The sequence below is a fragment of the Sphaerodactylus townsendi genome, linkage group LG02 (assembly GCF_021028975.2).
Source record: "Sphaerodactylus townsendi isolate TG3544 linkage group LG02, MPM_Stown_v2.3, whole genome shotgun sequence".
NCBI classification, from domain to species: Eukaryota; Metazoa; Chordata; class Lepidosauria; order Squamata; family Sphaerodactylidae; genus Sphaerodactylus; species Sphaerodactylus townsendi.
This window is the reverse complement of record NC_059426.1, coordinates 50,025,870-50,046,115: the sequence shown is the minus strand read 5'-3', so window position 1 is coordinate 50,046,115 and position 20,246 is coordinate 50,025,870. Positions and strand designations below refer to the sequence as shown.

Below are 20,246 nucleotides of genomic sequence, written 5' to 3'. Positions count from 1 at the left end.
TCAGAAAATGAACTCAAAATCTTTGTGCAAAGTCCATGTTGAAATAGAAAAATAGACAGCAAAGAGATGCCACATACTTAATTTACATTGTAGGTGTGCCTAAGCAACCACTAATTACAAGGCAAACTGTGAACAGTGAACAAAAATTATTTTCATCACATAATTATGGAGAAAATGAACATACATTGCCATTTTTTCTGGGATAACGGTAGGCAGGCAGTTGCTGTCTTTCCATCCTTCTGAGCTTTTTCTAGAACAAAAAATATTTCCACATTCCTTTAGGTTCCCTGGTTGCCCTGGAGACAACTGCATTGTCTTGGCACTCCAGAGTATCGGCAGCAGCTAATAGATGTCTTTGAACCAGCTCCTCTGTATTTACATTTCTGATTGTGTTAGTTCTAACTATATTAAACCCCTTCAAGTATAAATAATATGACATATTGTTATCAAAAGCAGCAGATGTTGCACTAACAAGCATATTTTCCCAATCTGAACAGGACGAAGCAGAAAGCGAGACAAGTGCCAGAATACAGAACTGTATCCTCAAGTTGAAACAGAACAGTGCCCTTGCTCAATATTTACCACCAAGCCCCACGGAAATTGGTCAGAATGCATTATTTCTGTCAGAAAAACAGAACTACAGTTAGAAGCGAGATTTCATGGGCATGCCAAAGAGTGTGGAGAAGGTGTGCGATTTCAAGCCCTTGCCTGTTATGATAAGACTGGCAGACTTGTGGAACACTCTCACTGCAACCATTCAGGTAAGATGGCTTGCCTTTTGTGAAAATAAGCGAGGTACACAAGAAGGAGGATACTGATCAGGAAATTGACTGAAAGTGATCCTTGTTAAACTCCTTCCTCAAAAGTCTCCAAACAAATTTGCCCATCCTAGTCAGATCAAAGAAGTATAATAAATCCAACTAATAAATAAATAAAATAAAGTATGAACAGTAGATACAACTTGGCTCAAGGATATAGACTGTGGTCATACTCGCAAACCCAACTGTTCTCAAATGAGGAAGTAGGAAAGTTTTCCTTTCCAGTATTTTCTAGAAACTAGAAAAAGGGTTGAGCTAACTTCCATAGAAATTAGTGGTAGCAACCCCTCACAATGTACTGATTCTCTGACATCAAGTCTTTCATCTCTACAGGCAATAAGCTTTCACTGAACCATATCCGAGACTCCTAGGGATTTTTTTCTTTATACACTTTTCAGAAAAAAGATGGGAAATCACTCTGTGGAAGGGAGAGTGGTTTGTATCTGACAACAACAAACAGTTGGGTATAAGTATCCCTAAATAACAAACAGGCAGTAATAGTGAGTGGTACGTGTTTTATTGTCCAATTCTGCCACCTCATGCTAGACCCTGTTTTATAAGTTTGGGAAAAGGGTGTTGTCACAAAGGGACTTCTACATTTTGTGGTATTTCAATAGTAGCTATGCAGTGCTATTCATCAGAAGCAAAGCATAATATAAAAGAGATACACAGCAGAGTTGTTTTGCTGTGATGTAAGTATGGATTCCTCTTGACTTTCCTGTATGCTTGACATGGCAACCAATGTATTTATAGTTCATATTGCCCCCTGCCGCAGCTTCAGGCCATCATCCCACCTTTACAAACTTATGGAAAGGAAATGTAAAGAAGATGAGAATAAGTACTGTTGGAACAGTGCTCAAATGCTAAAGTCTTTGTTGTGGCTAGAGGGGGAGGGGGGACTCTGAGGCATCTGCCCGCTGTACTGAAGAATGTCTAATTCCCCACTCTGTCCACCCACAGTCAGGGGAAAAGGAGAGAGACAAGTTTTGATTTAAGAGAGGGCAGCATGTACGCTATGTGCTTTCTAAAGATATTTTATTTGGGAACCTGCTAGACCAATAATGTAATTATTTATGAGGCTAGTAGAAATTGCTTTTTCATAGATATGTGACTGGACAGACAAGACACAGATGGAGATGAACAGCAAATGTTTATTGCACAGAAAATAAAGTATGACTTCCTTTTCAACTTTACCCCCAATAGGTTTCCCTGATGATAGTAAATACTTTGTAGCTGAGTCTTAGTTGAAGTAAATAAACCTTGCGGGGAGATTTGGTTCGCTTTCTCTAGAGAGTCTATTCCAGTTTATAAGCTATCACTGGAACCCATATCCATAACAGACAGGATCCTCTCCAAGCTCAAGGTTGCTCTTCTAATGCATAGAGATCCTGTCCACAGGGCCTGTTCATGTAAGTTATAAGTAATAGCCTCTTAACAGGATGCTTACTTGTCTCACTAAACAAACTTTCTTCCCCAAAAGCCCTAACTAAAACTGGTGAAATAAAAGCCTGTGTAAAAATGAGAAAAACAAAGGGCTCATGGCAGCTGATGATGAGAATGAGCAAAACAGGGAGCACCACTGAGCACAAACAAACAAGACAAAGCCACTGTTACCTTAACACACACATCCCTTCTCAAGTCACCACATTTTTCCTTAGTTCTTCACTTTGCTATTTTTAAAAAATCCCTTCCTTTAGTGAGTACTCATGCAAGTTTGGTGCACTTTTTCTTATTTGTTTATTTATTTATTTTCTTATTTATTTATTTTCTTATTTGTTTATTTAGTTATTTTCTTATTTGTTTATTTATTTATTTCTTATATTTCTTATTCTTCCTTTGTCCATCAGCACTATAGTTGCTGTGGGATGAAATAGCTTGTTAGCCTTACTGTTGTGCCGTTCAAATTTATTGCAATTAGAATCCAAGTAGGAAAACTAAGAAGGAAACATAGGCCCTTTCCACACGGGCCAAATATGGCGCCCTGGGAACGGCAAAAACACTGTCCCCAGGGAGCCGTTCGCCTGAGCAGTGCGAAGCTGCCGTTTTCCTACCTCGCTTCAAGCTCGAAGGCGCCCTTCCTCCTGTGCACCGTCCACCTACCGTTTCTTTGGCCATCCAGCGCGTCGCCGAGGCCTGGGGACATGCCCCCTGCCCTGTGACGCCGGAGCAGTCACGCAGGGCAGGGTGGGTGTGCCACCAGGCCTCGGCGACATGCCGGACGGCCACAGAAACAGCAGGTCGACTCGGCGACGGCGCTCCGCAGCGCCGTCTTCCCGGCTGTTTCTGGGACCGTTCGTGCGAACGGTCCCAGGGGGGTTGGGTCGGTGTCATATACGCCGACCCAACCCCAATCGTGGCCGTGCGGAAACGGCCATAATTTAAGGATACTCTGTCCTGGAGAAGTTCATTGGGATATAACAATATCATTTTTGTGCTGACAGGAAATTCATGGAAGGCAACATCTTTAGAGTAATTGCACTTTTTTTCTAGATTTTTGCCTTTTCAGACACTAAGGGGAAAATATATGCTCACAGTTTATTTCTTGAGGAGGGCTGTCCTATGTTTTTGTTGCCTGTAGGCAACAATGTTAAGGAAAACTTCCTGAGAAACTTGGCATCATGTTCTTCCTGCTACTGTCTCTCTGTGGAAAGTCAAATGAAAAGCACAATTTTTTTCATTTCCCAGAACATTATATTTAAGCTTGAGAAATACCAAAAAAATTCGGTAAAATTTGGATTCGGCTTGATTTAGCTGTAAAATCATTGTTATACCCCAGTGGTTCTCAACCTTCCTAATGCCGCAACCCTTTAATACAGTTCCTCATGTTGTGGTGACCCCCAACCATAAAATTGGCATATGTAAAAAATAAAAGACTGTTTTCGGATGGTATTAGGTGACCCCTGTGAAAGGGTCATTCGACCCCCAAAGGGGTCGCCACCCACAGGTTGAGAACCACTGTATATAGCCGAATCAGTTGAATTCTTGATTCAGTATACCTGAATATATTCAGGTATACTGAAAAATTCGGGTTCATTTGATTTTTTTGATTTTTTTCTAGTGGTTTTTTGTTTTTGGCCTGTAGGGGGTGCATTTTAAAGCTAGTGGCAACAAAATTTCAGGATATCTTCAGGAGACGATCTCGATGATATCACCGATGTTTGGTGAAGTTTGGCTCAGGGGGTCCAATTTTATGGATCTCCAAAGGGGGTCCCCCATCCTCCATTGTTTTCAATGGGAGCTAACAGGAGATGGGCACTACCCCTTTGAGGGTCACCAAACCTGGGTGATATCATCAGGAGAGTCTCCTGAAGATATCCTAAAATTTTGGTGCCGCTAGCTTAAAAAAAGTGCCCCTGACAGGCACCCCAAGATATTTTCCCAGATTCTCCCTTGAACGGAGTTGACTCCATTTCAGCCGATGGGGAATTTCTGGGTTTGTGTAAGCATGCCAGGGTTTACCAAACCTGGTTGCTCTTGCCTGAAGCTATCCTGAAAGTGTGATGCCTCTCCCTTGAAAAATGTGCACCCTGCTTACACCCCCAGAAATTCCCCATTGGCTACAGTGTAACCAGGTCAGATTAGAGAATCTGCACGAGAATCTCCTTTTATCTTTCCTGGAGGGAGGGAGGAGGAGAGAAGTGACTTTTCTTCTCCCCGTCCACTTTCAGCAGAGATTAAAGGAGAGCAGGGATCTGTCTGGGCTCCCTTTAAATCCACCCTGTTTGGCGTGGATTGAAGGGGGTGGATTTAAAGGGAGCCTCTGTCTGGACTTCCTTTAAATCCACACCGTTGGGCATGGATTAAGGGTGGGGGTGGATTTAAAAGGAGCTTCTGTCTGGACTCCCTTTAAATCCACCCCATTCGGCAAGGATTGAGTGGGGATGGATTTAAAGGGAGTCAAACAGGGTGAATTTAAAGGGAGCCCAAAACCATTTGAATGCCTGAATTGCAATTCTGGCAATGGGCATTCAAATGGATTCAGGAGAATCGGGGTTTAAAGGGCTCCTGTCCCTTTCAACAGCGTTTAACTTTTTCCCTGGAGTTCGGCGTGGATTGGGGAGGGATTTAAAGAGCTCCCTTTAAAGGAACATTTAAAGGGAGCTCTTTAAATCCCCTCCCCCATTCCATGCTGAACTCCAGGGGAAAAGTTAAATGCTGTTGAAAGCGACGGGAGCCCTTTAAGCCCTCCCAAATCCATTTGAATGCCCAAATCGTGGTTTGGGTTCAAGCACTCAAATAGATTTGAATCCGGCTTGGTTCAGGCCACCCGAATCGCCAAGCCTAATTATATTGTTAGCACAAACCATAATTTGCCATTACTTTAGATGCAATGGCAAATAAGCTCCGTGTTAAGGTGGAAGTTACTAACTTAATCAGAATTTGGTGACACATTTGAACTGAGCAAGTAAGTCTATGGCTAAGGTGTAATTTTTAACTTTAGATTTTCCTAGCTAAAGTCCAATATTGAAAACACTAATGATTTTACAAGGTAAATCATAGAATCATAGAGTTGGAAGGGACCATTCAGGCCATCTAGCCAAACTCCCTGTTCAATGCAGGATCAGCCTAAAGCATTCCTGACAAGTGTTCACCCAGATTCTTCTTGAAGACTGCCTAAGAGGGGAGTTCACCACCACCCTGAATGGCCAATTCTACTGCTAAACAACTCTTACTGTAAAAAGTTTTTTTTCATAATATTTAGCTTTCTACCCATAATTTAAACCCATTATTACAAGTCCTATCCTCTGCTGTCAACAGTAACAGCACATAGCAAATATAGTCAGTGAGCCATGTATGACTGGCTGCAGAAGAGCCAGCATGGTGTAGTGGTTAAGAGCAGGTGACCTCTTATCTGTGGAACCAGGTTTGATTCCCCACTCCTCCACATGAGCAGCAGACTCTTACCTGGTGAACTAGATTTGTTTCTCCATTCCTGCATTCCTGCTGGATGATGTTGGGCCAGTCACAGTTCATTCAGAACTCTCTCAACTCCACCTACCTCACAAGGTGCCTGTTGTGAAGAGAAGAAGCAAAAGGAATTTGTAAGCCTCCTTGAGACACCTTACAGGAGAGAAAGGCAATGTATAAATCCAAATTCCTTTTTCGTTTTTATTCCTGAAAAACAGTTGTCTGGGTCCTAAATTGTTCTAGTATACTCGTGAGCTAAACTTTATGGGCTTACCACAATTAGGGTTTTCTCTACGGATTCCTCATTCAGATTGATTATAAATGTTCTGCGAAATACCATTGAGAATGTTATTTTTAAATGGAGTACTAGCTCATAGTTTGGACATGTGGGTATTGTAATATTATTCCTAAAATGTTCTGAGTTGTCACTATTTATTGCAAGATAACAGAATAACATAGGGGCTCTTATGGCTACTCTTTGAGTATGGTAACAATGCTTTTAGTAAACAGGATGCTGCTATATAGTTCTTTTGTTGCTCAGCATACTTCAAGATACAACTGACCTTTAATCAGAGGAACTTTAAACTTCTGTTAGACTCAGTCTGAAAAAATCTAAGAAAACTCTTGACTGACTTGTTTGACTCTCACTGTTTATTAGTGCCTGCTCTGTACTGTTCTGCTGACGGTTTTTTCTTTGCTCTAGTTTGGGGATTTTTCTCCTTGCAGAACTAAAATGTCACAAATTGGCCTGTGTTCAGCCATTCAGATAACCAGCATTGTTGATGTATGTCTAAACACAGCTGCATGATAGAGGGCTGGTGCTCTGAGACAAGTTAGCTGGCTAATGATAGTTTAGAACAGCTCATGCTCAGTTAAATTGTCCAGATGCTTTTAAATTAGGTACAGCAGCTATTGAAAGTGGCCTCAACATGTAAGATATGTAGCTGTGTCATATTTCCTGGTAAATTTGGCGTAATGGCTAATTTGTCACTGGTGGTCCCTTGATTGGTTCATCAAATCATAGAATGGATGCACTGAAACTATGGCTGAATAGCATTCTTGCCCCATTACCAAGTGAGAAATTCTTGTAGTTTCTTCAGTAGGTAATGATTTTATACAATTCTCACAGGATGAAATGAACATTACAACTACAAATAAATAATCATAACTTTCCAGCAACAAAAAATCTGTAGTCTTATCTTGATTTCTTCATCCTGAACATTAATTTATAGTAAAGGACCATAGATAAATTATATTGATTCCTTATCTTGTGAAATTTCCCCTTCAGAAATGAACCCATAGAATTACTGTCATCTGCCATAATTCAGTATACAATTGGAAACATGGGAGCAGACTACTTAAGACCTGGGAAGCACATTCTAGCTGCCCATTTGGGTAAATAATATTCCCTGTGACACCATTGGTCACAAAAGATTGCTTCTGCTAAAGATGGTTTTGTTTGTGGCTGGGTACATGTGCTTCATGACCCTGGTGATCTTGCTGATCATCTATCTAGTCTAAACGTGCTGCTGCGGAATGCCAGGTTGGTTTGTAGTAAATTATCCCTCAATCAAAATGTGATACTGGTTGAGGAGGCCAGCAGATATGCACCAAAACATGAGTGGGTGAAGAGGGAGGGGTTGCTTTCTTTCAGGTTTCCTGGTACCACAACAGCCTAAATGTAATGGTCAGAGAAGGGCAGTGGCCGTGATCTACTGAGCCTCTATGTTGTTCTTGCCCGGACTCTCAGTGTTGAATGTACATAGCTCATGCTAGTGACAAACATTCTGTTGATGTACTCACCAACCCATTGTCCAACTGTCTCTGTACCTGAGCTGACTGAGGTACTCTCAGATTTGACATTGGAAAATCCACAGTTTGTTGTTCTTGAAAACTTTAGTACATTCAGGTAGTTCTGATGGGAGAAGCTGCACCGAACTCCATGGCCACCATGTCAAAAACATTCGGGTCCCTATGCATAAAGTAGATCATACTGTTGATTTGAGTTTCCCTGGGGGTAAGTGGCATGGCTTGATAATTGGGGGATTTTCCACTCTGTCCTTGCCATGGACTGTTGTGTGATGAGGTTTATAGATGCTGGAAATCACTGCAAAATTTGGGTCCTCACTAGGATGATCTGCTGTAGGAGTGTCCCTTGGCAATGCAATGCTCCTGGCACAGTCCTTGTTGGCCTGTAGAAATGGATATTACTCAGACTGTGGATACAATTGCTCCCAAACATTCCCCTTTCTCCTCAATTCCACATTTGGTTTAATTCATTCTTAGCCATGCCATTGGAGTGCGTTCTGGTCTTAGTTGTATGGATGGCTTTCAGTTGATGAAGTTTCATGAAGTGGGCAAGCTACTTGAAGTTTGCAGCTGACCATGTCTCGTCTTGGGTTGAGTAGATCCAGGAGGTAATAAATGCCTCTCTATGTAATGATATAGATCCATCTCTTTAAAAGAGGTAAAAGAGGCAATCCTGAAACATGTCTTAAATAAGATGTTTCTATACCCCAGTAACCAAAATAACTACTGCCCAGTGTGCCTTTTTTTATGCCGTATGAACCTAGCTAAAGTTAAACTTTGAAACTTCAGTAATTTTAACTGCCATGGAATGAACTTTTTTTAGCTTTCCCACCCAAATCAGTGGAATTTTAAAATGCTAAACTTTAGTTGACTGTAGCCTAAATTTTACTTTCATTGATATATTTTTCTGACTTTGAAATAATTGCCATAACTGATCTGTCCCATTGATTTCAATGTAGTTTGCTCATGTAATTTCTGAATCTAGCCAACTATCAACTCTAACACTTTAGCTGGTGGATGCTGTATTTAATTAAACCTATTTACTGCTGTAAAAATATTGAATTAGTATTCAGTGGGAATACTGAAACATTGATTCTCATCTCTACAACTCAGGCTTATGTAAGCCTGTGTTCAAATAACTTTAGTGCCCTATAAAACTATCACTTGTCTTGTGAGTGATATGTAGTTTCATTATGTGTATGAGAACATGTCTTTCAGGTGCACCATTAGAAAGATCAGAAGGAACAGTATGATTTAACTGGGATTGAACGCTGCACTTTCCCTGACTCCAATCCTCCCCCCCCCCCCATGTGCATTTTTCCAGGGTCTGTTCTACCATTTTACATGTAATTGCTGATAAATTAATCACTGTTTGGACTTCAGCAGTTCATTTCACTGCTCGTTATACAGGTTTAAGCTTTCCTTCCATGCTACATGGAGCAAAGAGGATGAATAAATGAACCCTCGTGTACTCTTTGGTAACCCTGCGGAGAAAAGGTCACTTTTGGAGAGTAGCCATGTTGGTCTGCAGCAGAACAACTAGATTCAAATCCAGTAGCACTTTAGAGACCCACAAGATTTTCTGGGTATACGTTTCTGAGAGTCAAAGCTCCATTCTTCAGAGCTAGCGGCTTTAAAATTAATGTGCTGAGGCACAGAGGGAATTTTGTATGATTCTGCTACTCCTGTGTAGCTGTCTATCTTGCTGAACTGAGGCCTCAGTTCTCAGTTGCTTATTTGCATAAGCAAAATAAATCAGCTTGTGTATTTAGCCGTCATTGTTTGACAGCATTCATTTTTTTTCAAGAAGGGACCATTTTTCCCCCTTCTTCCAGGGAAATCACTGTTGTCATTGTCACTGATACTTGGAGTGATATATGGAATGCCATTCAAGGACCTTGGTTTCTGTGAGGCACCTTTAGGCTTTCTTTCCAAGTGTTCAGCTGTTAAGAGTGTGTTAATTATAACGATGAAATATGCTAGTGGTGTATGCAGATGAGATTAACGCCAATTAAATGAGATGTGCATCTGCTTCTCAAGCATCTTGAGAAGAGGGGGTTTATTCCAACAACATCCCAGTTTCATCCAAGTAGTTTTGCATTTTCCTAAAGACACTGTGCAGAAATTTTGCAACAAGAGAAATAGCTAAGGAAGCACCATTGATTTCTATTAAATGCTAAAACTGTATATATTTCTTCCATTAAATCCATAGATTATTGTCTCCTAGCCATAAAATATATTTTGATTGTGCTTGTACCTGGAATATCATAATTCAATAGGAAGAATACTGTGTGCTAATTTTATTCAGTTTATTTAGAGATTAATATCCTGTTTTTCTCCTCAATAGGGATCCATCAGCAATTTGTATAATAAACACGAACAGTTTTTTGCTGAAAGAACGAACTCTAGGAAGGTTCTGACTGTGGCCAACCCTTTCTTCTTGGCCTATTCATTTATTTTACCTATGCAAGGTTTTTTTCCCCTCCTCTTTCCATCACACCAGCCCACCACAGATTTTTGAAGGATTTAACTCCAGGTAGCTCTCACCTAACCAATCCACCATGTTGTCCAGGTATGAGTCCATGGCCAAGATCATAGCAGCTGGATGCTGTTCAAGCAGGAGGTAGTGTTTGGTGTCATCTGCATATTGGTGGCACCCAACTGCAATCCTGATGATTTCCACTAGAGAACAAATACAGATATTAAACAACATTGGGGAGAGGATGAACTCCTAAGGAAACCTCAGGTTAGGACCTGAGGTAGCCAGCCTCTCTCCACCAACAATAACCTTCTGTGAGTGTCCCTGAAGGAACACAGAGGACCACCTCAGTGCAGTGCTTCTCACCCCAGACTAAATGGTCAGTGATGTCAAAAGCAGCTGACAGATCCAAAAGGATCAACCACGCTGGTCTACCATTGTCAAGACATAATCAAAGGTCATACGCCAAGGCTACCAGGGCTGTCTCAGTGCTGTATCCTGGCTAGAGACTGATTTGGAGGGGATCTAGGGCTGATGTTTTATCCAGGAAATCAAGAAGCTGCTTGGCCACTGCTCACTCAGTCACCTTTCCCATGAATGGAAGGCTCAATACTGGGCTGTAATTGGCTGGATCCTTCTCATGGAACAGTGGTGGGTTTTTTTTTCAGGAGAGGTGCTACCAGTGTCTCATTAAGCAGAGGCATAGCTACCAGGGGACTGGGGGGTGCACGTTGCACCAGGCGTGTGCTGGGGTGTGTGCAAAAAAAAATCAGGCATGTCTCCTAAAGATACCCTGAACGTTTTGTGCTGCTAGCTTAACAATTGCACCCCTGACAGCAGGCACACCCCCCGCAAATTTCCCCAGATTCTCCTTTTTAAATCCACCCCCTTTGGCATGGATTTAAAGGGTGAATCTGAAGTCCCCAGTTTAAATATTGAAAGTGATGCTGTTTCAGGGTGAGGGATAATCCACCCCAAAACAGCATCACTTTCAATATTGTTTTAACTGAGGACCCCAGATTCTCCCTTTAAGGTGGATTTAAAAGGCGAATCTGGGCTCCCTAGTTTAAACACCATTGAAAGTGATGCTGTTGGATTCCAGCATCACAGTGGCCACCTATTGGGCAGGGGGGGGGGGCGCAAAACTCAGATTTTGCACCGGGTTCCATTTTCCCTAGCTACACCTCTGTCATTGAGGGAACTAGGAAAAGAACCCCAAGAGGAGGAGAGATTAATCATTTCTCTTATTGTTCCTCATACCATCTCCTTTCACCTACCAAAAGGAACAGGGATCCAAGGAACTGGTAGTAGGTCAAACTTTAAGACATCAGCTTGGGAGAGCAAGCTGAAGAAGTCCAGAAAAGGATCCAGTGTGGCAGGTAGAGCCTCTAGTTTTTTGGGAAGCTTTGTAAAGTGTTTCGTTCTTTTAAAATCACTATACAAAAACATGAATGATAACAGCAAGACCTTCTAATCAGCTGTTATGTTGATCATAATAACTTTTTGATTAAGAAAGTCACTTAAAAATGTACTACCCCTTGAAATGTGGCAAAGGAATGATGGGCTGATGAGCAGTACAGTACTCTTGGGGGACTCTTCTGGTTCTGTCATCCTCTGAGTTCTTATCATCCTCTGAGTTCTTACTCATGGTAGGAATAGTAAAATATGTATCTGTTTTGCTCAAGCTTGGTTTAAATGAGAAGCAGACACCAGTGGTGTACTGCTGGGTGCCTGGCGTTTCATTACATGAGCGGGCACTGGCCGGGTCCCTGCACCTGGCCTATCCCATGGCACGGCGACCCAGCTGGTGCCTGGCAGCTCCCCCTGTGTCAGGGCGCCATTTGCCAGCTGAGCTGTTCACCACAGCTGCAGGCCAGCTCCCGCCCTCCCCTCCCAGAGGGTTGTCTGCCTTTCATTGAAAGTTGTATCAAACAAATTAACCCTTCATTTCTAGTAAGCTTTTCACAGAAGTTCACTTAGGTAACACAATTGTGACTATGTTGACTTTATGGTGACTAGGACTCAGTGACTAGATTATACATTTGAATTCTTTCTTTCCATCTAGCCAGCCAGATTGAATTGATTATAGATCACCTCTTTTCGGCCTCTGAAAGAGGGAAGGTGGAAAAGTTTATTTATTGTCATCAGTTTTAATCTATTAGGGTGGGCGGTCAGTATTGTATTTTAATTGTTTTTATAGGAATGTTGTATTTTAAAGTTTAATTGATAAGTTTTTATGTTGTAACCCGCCCTGAGCCCTGCAGGGAAAGGGCAGAATATGAAATAAATAAAACAAACAAACAAATAGTATTAATATGATTACATTTCTATGTACTATCAGTTAAAAAACACTAAAATCCTCTACAAGATCTCAAGCTAGTAAAATGTGCCTAGAGCTTGGTAGACGTTGCTTCATTTATCAGTCAGTAATCCTTCTGTCTCGCCTAGTTTTTAAACAAGATTCTTAGTTTTCTATTGATGTTATTTAAGTTGTCATGCCATCAGACATAGAACTATATTTCATCTGAATTTGTAAGAAGCCAAAAGCTGACTGTCCAGATTCTCTTATTAGTAATGCCTTTCTTTTGTTGAAGTTAATACATTATGAGTTGTCAGTGGGATGGTCTTTTTTGCTTAGTGAAAGGTTAAGATTGTCACATCATTTTGCAGGGCTTTGTTATTTATAATACACAAGTATCAAATGCATACAAAATTTTAGTAGTCAATGCCGATTCATAATGGGTGTGAGGGAACTATTGATACTTAGTGAAGAGCTAAGCTAGTGTCTAATCAGAATGTATTTGGAGATGTGGCTAAGAGAAAGCATTTTAGTTTGCAAAGTAACTCTTTTATTTTAAATTATTTATTTTAAATTAGGCCATGCAGCTTGAAAGACAAGTTGAAATAAAACGCTATAATGGAATAATTATTGTACTTTGTTGTCTGGCTGCAGTGCTAAAGGTTAACAAAAATACTGTGGATGCATCAAAAAGAAAAGTAAATGGCACTACCAGTCTTACAGCCCCATCCAAGGGGGAGGGGAAATCTGCCAATGGGAGTAGTGTGGGTCATGCCAGCAGATTTGTTCTCCCCAGGGCACTTGCCTCAGCAGAGGGGCAAATCCACCAGCTAGAAGCCGCCACGACCCTCCCCAGTAGTGGGATGCTGCACCAGATGCTGTTCCAGTGTCTCTAGCCCCCGCTCCCATCATCATAGCAGGAGTAGTCCAGGGACCTGGCTGGGGGAGGGGCCAACATTAGTCGACAGCCGTCATTGTGCCAGTGGCTAGGCCCGCTAGGGCCTCAAACTTACACCAGTAAAAAGTGTCTTAAGTCCATTAAGGCCAAGGGGGCTTCCCGGCAGTAGAGAGGCTTTATTGCATTTTAAACCTGTCCACACTGCCAGGAAGCCTCCCTGGGAACAATGGCCCACCCTGTTGGATGTAGTTGTTAAGTAGTTTGTTTTGTTTTTTGTTGTCCAGAACAAATTTCACTGTGATATATGTATTCACACTCTTTTGAATGGCTCTGGGTGTTGTTGGCCCCTCTCCCCCGGTAATGTTGTACAAGAAAACATTTTATGTGTCTCCCTTTCTCATGAGAAAATTTAGTGTCTTGGCCAACAAAGCACATTATCAGCTTGGGTTTTTCTGATGTTTTCACAGGATATTAGAAACCATTCATTTTTCTGTTGGATTTTAATATTTGAATGAGTCCTTCAGTGTTTAAGTATTTAATTAATTAGAAATCATTTAAAATAAATTAATGAGAGTATTTTTATTTAAAAATTAATTATTATAAAGGCAAATACTTACAAACGGGTGTCAGAACAGGCATTTCTGCTTCTCTGTCACACAGCAGGGAATGTCTTTTCTGAGATGATTTTTGATGTGACACGTATTGTTACCCAAATTGGTCTGGGATTTGTTCCCTTTTAATTTGGGGGAATTAGCAGGAACAAACAGCAATGTGAGAGGCTCGTGCTGAGATCTCTACCGATTAATTCCAGGGTTTAAAAACCTGCAGGATATCAGAATTTGGATAATTTTTAACATTTTATTGAAAAGTAAAATAATAAGTTATGCACGCAAATCCTACATAAAGACACAGAGAGATTCAAGAAGCTTAGGATTTAGATAGCGGTTACAGGTAGGTTTGGAATAGGAGAGATCATTGCGGAAAGGGTGATAATCACCTCATCAGAGAGGAATGTCCAAGAATCAAATGCCCATGTGGTCTGCAGAGAAGGAGTGGCGACATCAGGCACAGCGTAAGTAAACCAAGGTACACTGAACTTAGTGTAACCAAACCAAACGGAGCTCAGGAAACACTGGGCAAGGAGCCTCTGTTTGGACAGGCTAGGAAAATTGGACCCTTTGGCCAGGCTAAGAGAGACATTCTTTCAGGACAAAGAGGAGTTCCTGTTCTCAGAAGAGAACAATACAATGGATGATTACTTAGATGAGTCAGAGCCAGGGACCATCCAGTTTTTGATCAGATTTTAGGTGGAGTTCATGAATTTGCAACTCTGGGTATTCCAATCCAGAATAAGGTTTGATGGTTCTCCGTTAGTTGGATAGGAAGTGCATGATAGGATCAGCTATGGAAGAAAGGACTGATTGGTTAAGACTGGGTGGCATTGGTTAAGAGCTGATTGGTTGGCATTAGTTAAGAGCTGATTGGCATTGGTTAAGAGCTGATTGGTTAAGACTGGGTGGCATTTGCATTTCCTTTGTGGGCTGGAGAACCGGTGTGCCCCTCATAGGGCTGGGCTGCTGTAACCAAGATGGTAATGGTCGAATCTCTAGGAAAGGCATTGCTGGCTGCTATGCATATGATTGGAAGCAGGAGAACATGTTCAAGCAAAACCCCTCTTTTGATATAAAAGTCCAGAATTAAGATCTGGCATCCATCTTTGTCTCAACTGTCTATGACACCAATATAGACGACTGGTATGACACTGCCCTGAAACAGCCGCCCTGCCTTGCCTGCCAACAGTATATCCTGAACTTCACCCAAAATAAGTTGAACGCAGAAGGTACTGGTAGAAGTGAACTTTCCCCACCATTCCCTTTCCACTGTAGTTCTTTTTAGATCCCTGAACAGACATAGTTTGGGGTCAGGGAACCTTGTGAACAAAAATTATCTGCTGAGGTAAGTTGAGGAGGAGCTGGAAAGCCATTGTTCCAGTTTCCTATGGTTTATTACCATGCCCATGCTATGGTGCTTTTTGTTCTTGGTGGTGCCTTGTGGAGGAGGGGGTCATAGATGGAATAAAAAGGTGGGAAAAGATCAGTCTGACATTAATTCGTACGCTGCAAGCCAATGTGCTTCTATTGCAACTGCCATTGACCTGTACATATGCACATTTACTTAGGTTACTTAAGTTTAATTAATTGATTAACTCACATATAATCAACATAGATTATATTTGATGGTAGCTTTGGATTTTCCTCTGTTTTCTGTTGGGGAAAGGGGAAAGTATGGAATTGCTTTTCAGTAGATCCTAAAAAGCAGAGTAAGTTTGAAGTGAGTCTTGCTTCAGTAGTGTTCAATAAAACAGCGAGGTTTGGAGCCAGTGGCACCTTAAGAGACCAACAAGATTTTTAGGGTATAAGCTTTCAAGAATCAAAGGTTCCTTAGTCAGATCTAGGCATGAGCACCAACTAAAAATGTTGGTAAATTTTGGGTTCGACTTTTTTTAAACCCAGACATTTTTTTGGTAAATCCAAATGAAGGTGACATCCATTGGCTATTACTGAAAAATTTGGGTTAAAAAGTGAACCTGAAATTTTCCAGTTCCCCCCCCCCCTTCCCCCATTTTTAAAGTTCTCAGGGGCTTGGGAAATGGGGGGAGAGCTGCTTTTCAAGCCCTGGAGGAAAGCTCAGCCCCACATGCAATATCTAACCCTACCTCTTCCGCTGCTGATACTTTTCAAGCCCCATAGGGAATGATAGCTCCTGAATGTTGCACTGAGCTAGCTCAGCATCACATATAGAATCTGGCTGACTTTTCCCCTGCCAAGGCTTGTCAAGCTCTGCAAGGTTTGAAAAGCACTCTGAGTTTGCTCAGTGCCGCATAGAGATTTCTCACTCCGTCCCCTCCTCCACTGGCTCTTCTCCTCCATTTTATCCTCCATGTGGGCTTGGGAGATGACAGTGGAGGGGAGGGAGATTTAAAAGGCCAAAAAATGCCAAATGTTATTCAGGTTTTTCTGCCCCAGGAATAATCAGGTTTTCAAATATAGGGTTTTTTTATTGTGGAAAAAGAAGCCGGTATGGCTTTTTTCCAGGTTTTTCTGTGATTCAGTCTGTGACTCCAAAACATGCTCATGCCCCCCCAAAACATATTGGTCTGTAAGGTGCTACTAGACCTGTCTCTTAAGTTTTCTGCTCCACTGTCCATGATACCTCAAATATCCTTCCTTTGCGATAAAACTTTCAAGAAACAGATGGTTCTTAGGCTTTTGCTTAGCCCTAAGGAACTGGGAAAGGATTTCAATTAATAAATATAAGTGAACCGGACAGTTATCTATGTATTAACATGATTAAATATAATTAAACCAGTATGGTATAGTGATTAAGAGTGCTAGAGCCCCAGGTTCTAATCCCAGCTCACGCCATGGAAAATTGCGTGGTCTTATGCCAGTCACACTCTCTCAGCCTAACCTATTTCACAGGATAAAATGGAGGAGAAGAGAATGATGTGAGCCTCTTTGGATCCCCACAGGAGAAAAGGTCAGGGAATAAATAAATGAATAAACAAATGTTCTTTCTTTATTTTGATAATTAGGTTACATCGAAGAGCCGTGTATGGTACCTTGTCCATTTGATTGCAAATTAAGCGACTGGTCTGCGTGGACCCCCTGCAGCTCTACTTGTGGAACAGGAGTGAGAACTCGATCCAGATGGCTGAAGGAAAAACCATACAATGGAGGGCGTCCTTGTCCAAAACTGGATCCGAAGAACCAGGTGAGGTGTATGACAAAAACAGTAATTCCAAAGTGTTGGCTGGTTTCAGGGAATTCTACAGAAATGAGAAGGGGAGGAATTCTTCTTTCTAGTAAATCTTCAGTGCTATCTCAAGCAGAGTTGTCCTGCTCTAAACCCACTGACTTCAATGGATTCAGAAGAGTATAACTCTGCTTAAGACTGCACTGCTGTCCTTGCACCAGGCCCTACTTTCTCTGAACAATCAGATTATATATTGATATGGTTTACTTTTCTGCTGAGGAAAGCAGACTCAGAAATATTCTGGTATTTTAAGGCACCGTGAATTAATGTTTATATCATGTTTGGCAAGACCACACATAACTAATTTGAGTCAGTGAAATTAGCAAAACTATTCGGAAGCAAGTGGTTTGTGAATAATGATATCTAAAACAATCCGTGAAGATTGAGTTTTCAAACTGCCCTACCTGATTTTTTTCCCCTAATTCAATTTCACCCTGTTCTAATAAGTTTCTATCTGACAATTACAAGGTAATTTTCAAAAATGTATTCTATTAGGAAAGGATAAAGATATAAATGGTAATATTTCAGATAGGAAATTAGGAGTAAAATATTTTTCACTTAATGTTCTAATTTAATATAATGAAAGCAATTTGGCAATTAATACCGACAGGAGAATATATGGGTTCAAAACAGGTTTAACTGTTCTAATGCTTTTAAAATCCATTGAAACAGCCTCCTTCATGTCAGTTAATTCTAAAAGGAAAAAGTTAATCTTTGCTTTGTTTCATAATCTATATATATATAACATTATCTTTTCCAGGAAGGCCCTTAGCAAACCATAAACTGGCAGGCTATCTTGACTGCTGAAAGCTAAAATTCCTATCCAGTAATATCAAAAAGTAGATTTAAGTGTTCGACTTTTACCTCTAAATCATGACAATTTTTGCACAAGATGAAGTACATTAACTTTGATTCAACTACCTTTATTTCTCACTGGAAACCGACATGTAGGCTATATAAATGTTTCTATGCAGGAGGAAGAATCAAACTTGCTTGTCTTTCTGCCGACCATTTGTAGAGCCCCTGGCCACACATTTCTCTCTGTTCACTTTGAAAAGGGTATTAGACAAATTGGTGATCTGTCTTCAAATCTAATAATTAATATGGGAAGGAGTTAGAAGACTGCTTAGTGAGAAATAGGCAACAGTGTGGTTCTCTACCAGTGTACATCAGGATCCTTCTTTAAGAGAATGGACCCAGAAAATGTGGAAAATGAAAAGGGGAGGTATTGAAAAAAAAGACATATGACAAATAAACAGAGCTGTTGCAAACATACAGAGCCTAAGAAAATAAATACTGAAGTGAGGGTTACAGATAATAATTTTTTCCGGAGTAATACGCTACTTGTCCAGAAGACCAAGGAGCAAAGAGCACTGTACAACTGTCGCATATTGTCTCAGAGAGTAGGATGATATGGAGTGTATGAATAGAAACAACACATGCTCATCTTCAGTTTACTTCCTAACATATAGGATGAAATATATCCTTAGGAAATGATGATGAGCATGCTTCAAGAAAGGGATGAAAGAAGCGTGAGGCCATAAGCCAAAAGGAGGGGGCCAGGACCAAGGCCTTATAAAGGCTCCCATTCAGCCCTTCCTGATGATGTCACACTGCTGTGCCGGCGTTGTGACATCCATACTGTTAACAGGCATGGCCTCCACCCGTCTTCCACCCTTCTAAGGGCAGGCACGGCGGGAGCCTCTTCACTGTGCCCTTCCTGGCTGGCAATGCCAGCCGCACTGATTCGTGGCCGCTCTTTAGTGACAGTTTCAACTTGCAGATTTCTATGCCATTTACTCAGTGTGCTCCCAACAGCCAGTGAGCTCTAATATAGCCAGTCCCATACCTGTAGGTCATACATGCATGGTGTTTCAATCTATGTAGGTTGACAATATTCACCTAACTGTGCTGGTATCTTTTGTCATTGCTGATACAACTAGTTTCCTTTTACTATTGCAGCAATTTTCCTTCCAAAAGTGACCTTAGTGAAGTCACTATGGGAACTTTGTTCAGGAAACATAAAGATTTTTCCTCTGCAGATACACAGTGATTTAAAATTATCACTAATGTTAACCCTCAACTCATTCCAGATTACATGATATATGGTTATCCCGTATTCACTGCTCTGTAAGGTTCCAAGTAATTTAATTATTCAGAAGAGAATCTTAAGCTTCTGCTTATCTTGATAGTAGCATTAGAAGATATCAATTAAGGGAGTTCTGTGGTTTTGCTGTCAGGTTGTTGTATTCATGGAATTCACTGCCTCATAGTGTAACAGTGGTCACAGACCTAGCTGATAGATCTATTGTAGGTTATTAACCATAATTTCCAAATGCTCCTGATGCTCAGGGACCATAGACCTGAACTCAGAACCCAGCATGTGTTTAGTAGCATCTATGCACAGAGGAGTAAGTTTACATCCAGGCAATCTCTCCCTATGATTGAGAACATCAGTATTTCCAATCACAGGGATGTTGCCAATACATGTACATGTCCACCATGAGTAGATACAAAGCTCTGGAGGTGGCAGTTATGTGGAGGCAAGGACTGAGGCTAGCATAATCATTCCTGCTCCCCTTCTATGCACATTGACTGAATGCATGGAGGTGTTATGTGTAGAGAACTAGTGTGGTTTTAAATAGCAGTTAAAGTAGATAAGATAATGGAATAAGGTTGTTTGTTGCATGGTTGCATTCTTTGTGGGGTTGCCTGAGGCATGTGGTTGGCTACAACGGGAAATGGATCCCAGGCTGTTTTGACTTTTTATTGAAATACTATTAGCAAAGCCCATTGAGGGGGATATGCAGTGGGCCCTAGCAAAGGGTGGAAGAGAATGCATCTTCCCCTGCAGTGGGCTTTACTGGGACTGTAGCATGCCCCCTCCCCCCGATCCCATTGCAGTGTTTTCCACCTATCTAGTTCTGGGTCTGTGGCTTAGGGAAGAGAGGTTGGACAGGTGTAGCTTGCGGTAGGTGGAAAGGTGAGCAGAGGCGGAGGGTGAAGAGGAGTGGCGTGGGGTGGGAGAGGGTAGCAAGGTGAGAGGAGAATGAAATAGAGTAGCTTGGGGTGGCAGAAGGGTTGAAAGGTGAGGCATGGGGTGGCAGGATAATTGGATGTTGAGGTTTGGGGTGTGGAATGGGGGTTCTTGGGGTGGGGGAGAGTTGGAAAATGTGGCTCGGGCTGGGGGGGAAATTGGAAGATGAGTATTGGGGTGTG

The 20,246-nt window shown here is 41.5% G+C and overlaps 1 protein-coding gene across 1 annotated transcript in view; it reads left to right on the top strand.

Moving 5' to 3' along the window:
• THSD7B (thrombospondin type 1 domain containing 7B) overlaps nucleotides 1-20,246 on the top strand; it is a 552,862-nt gene that overhangs the window by 422,950 nt on the left and 109,666 nt on the right. Inside the window, exons 14-15 of the mRNA XM_048484496.1 lie at nucleotides 498-761; nucleotides 16,807-16,985. Of these exons, the coding sequence (XP_048340453.1) occupies nucleotides 498-761; nucleotides 16,807-16,985 (443 nt within the window). The remainder of the gene's footprint in view (nucleotides 1-497; nucleotides 762-16,806; nucleotides 16,986-20,246) is intronic.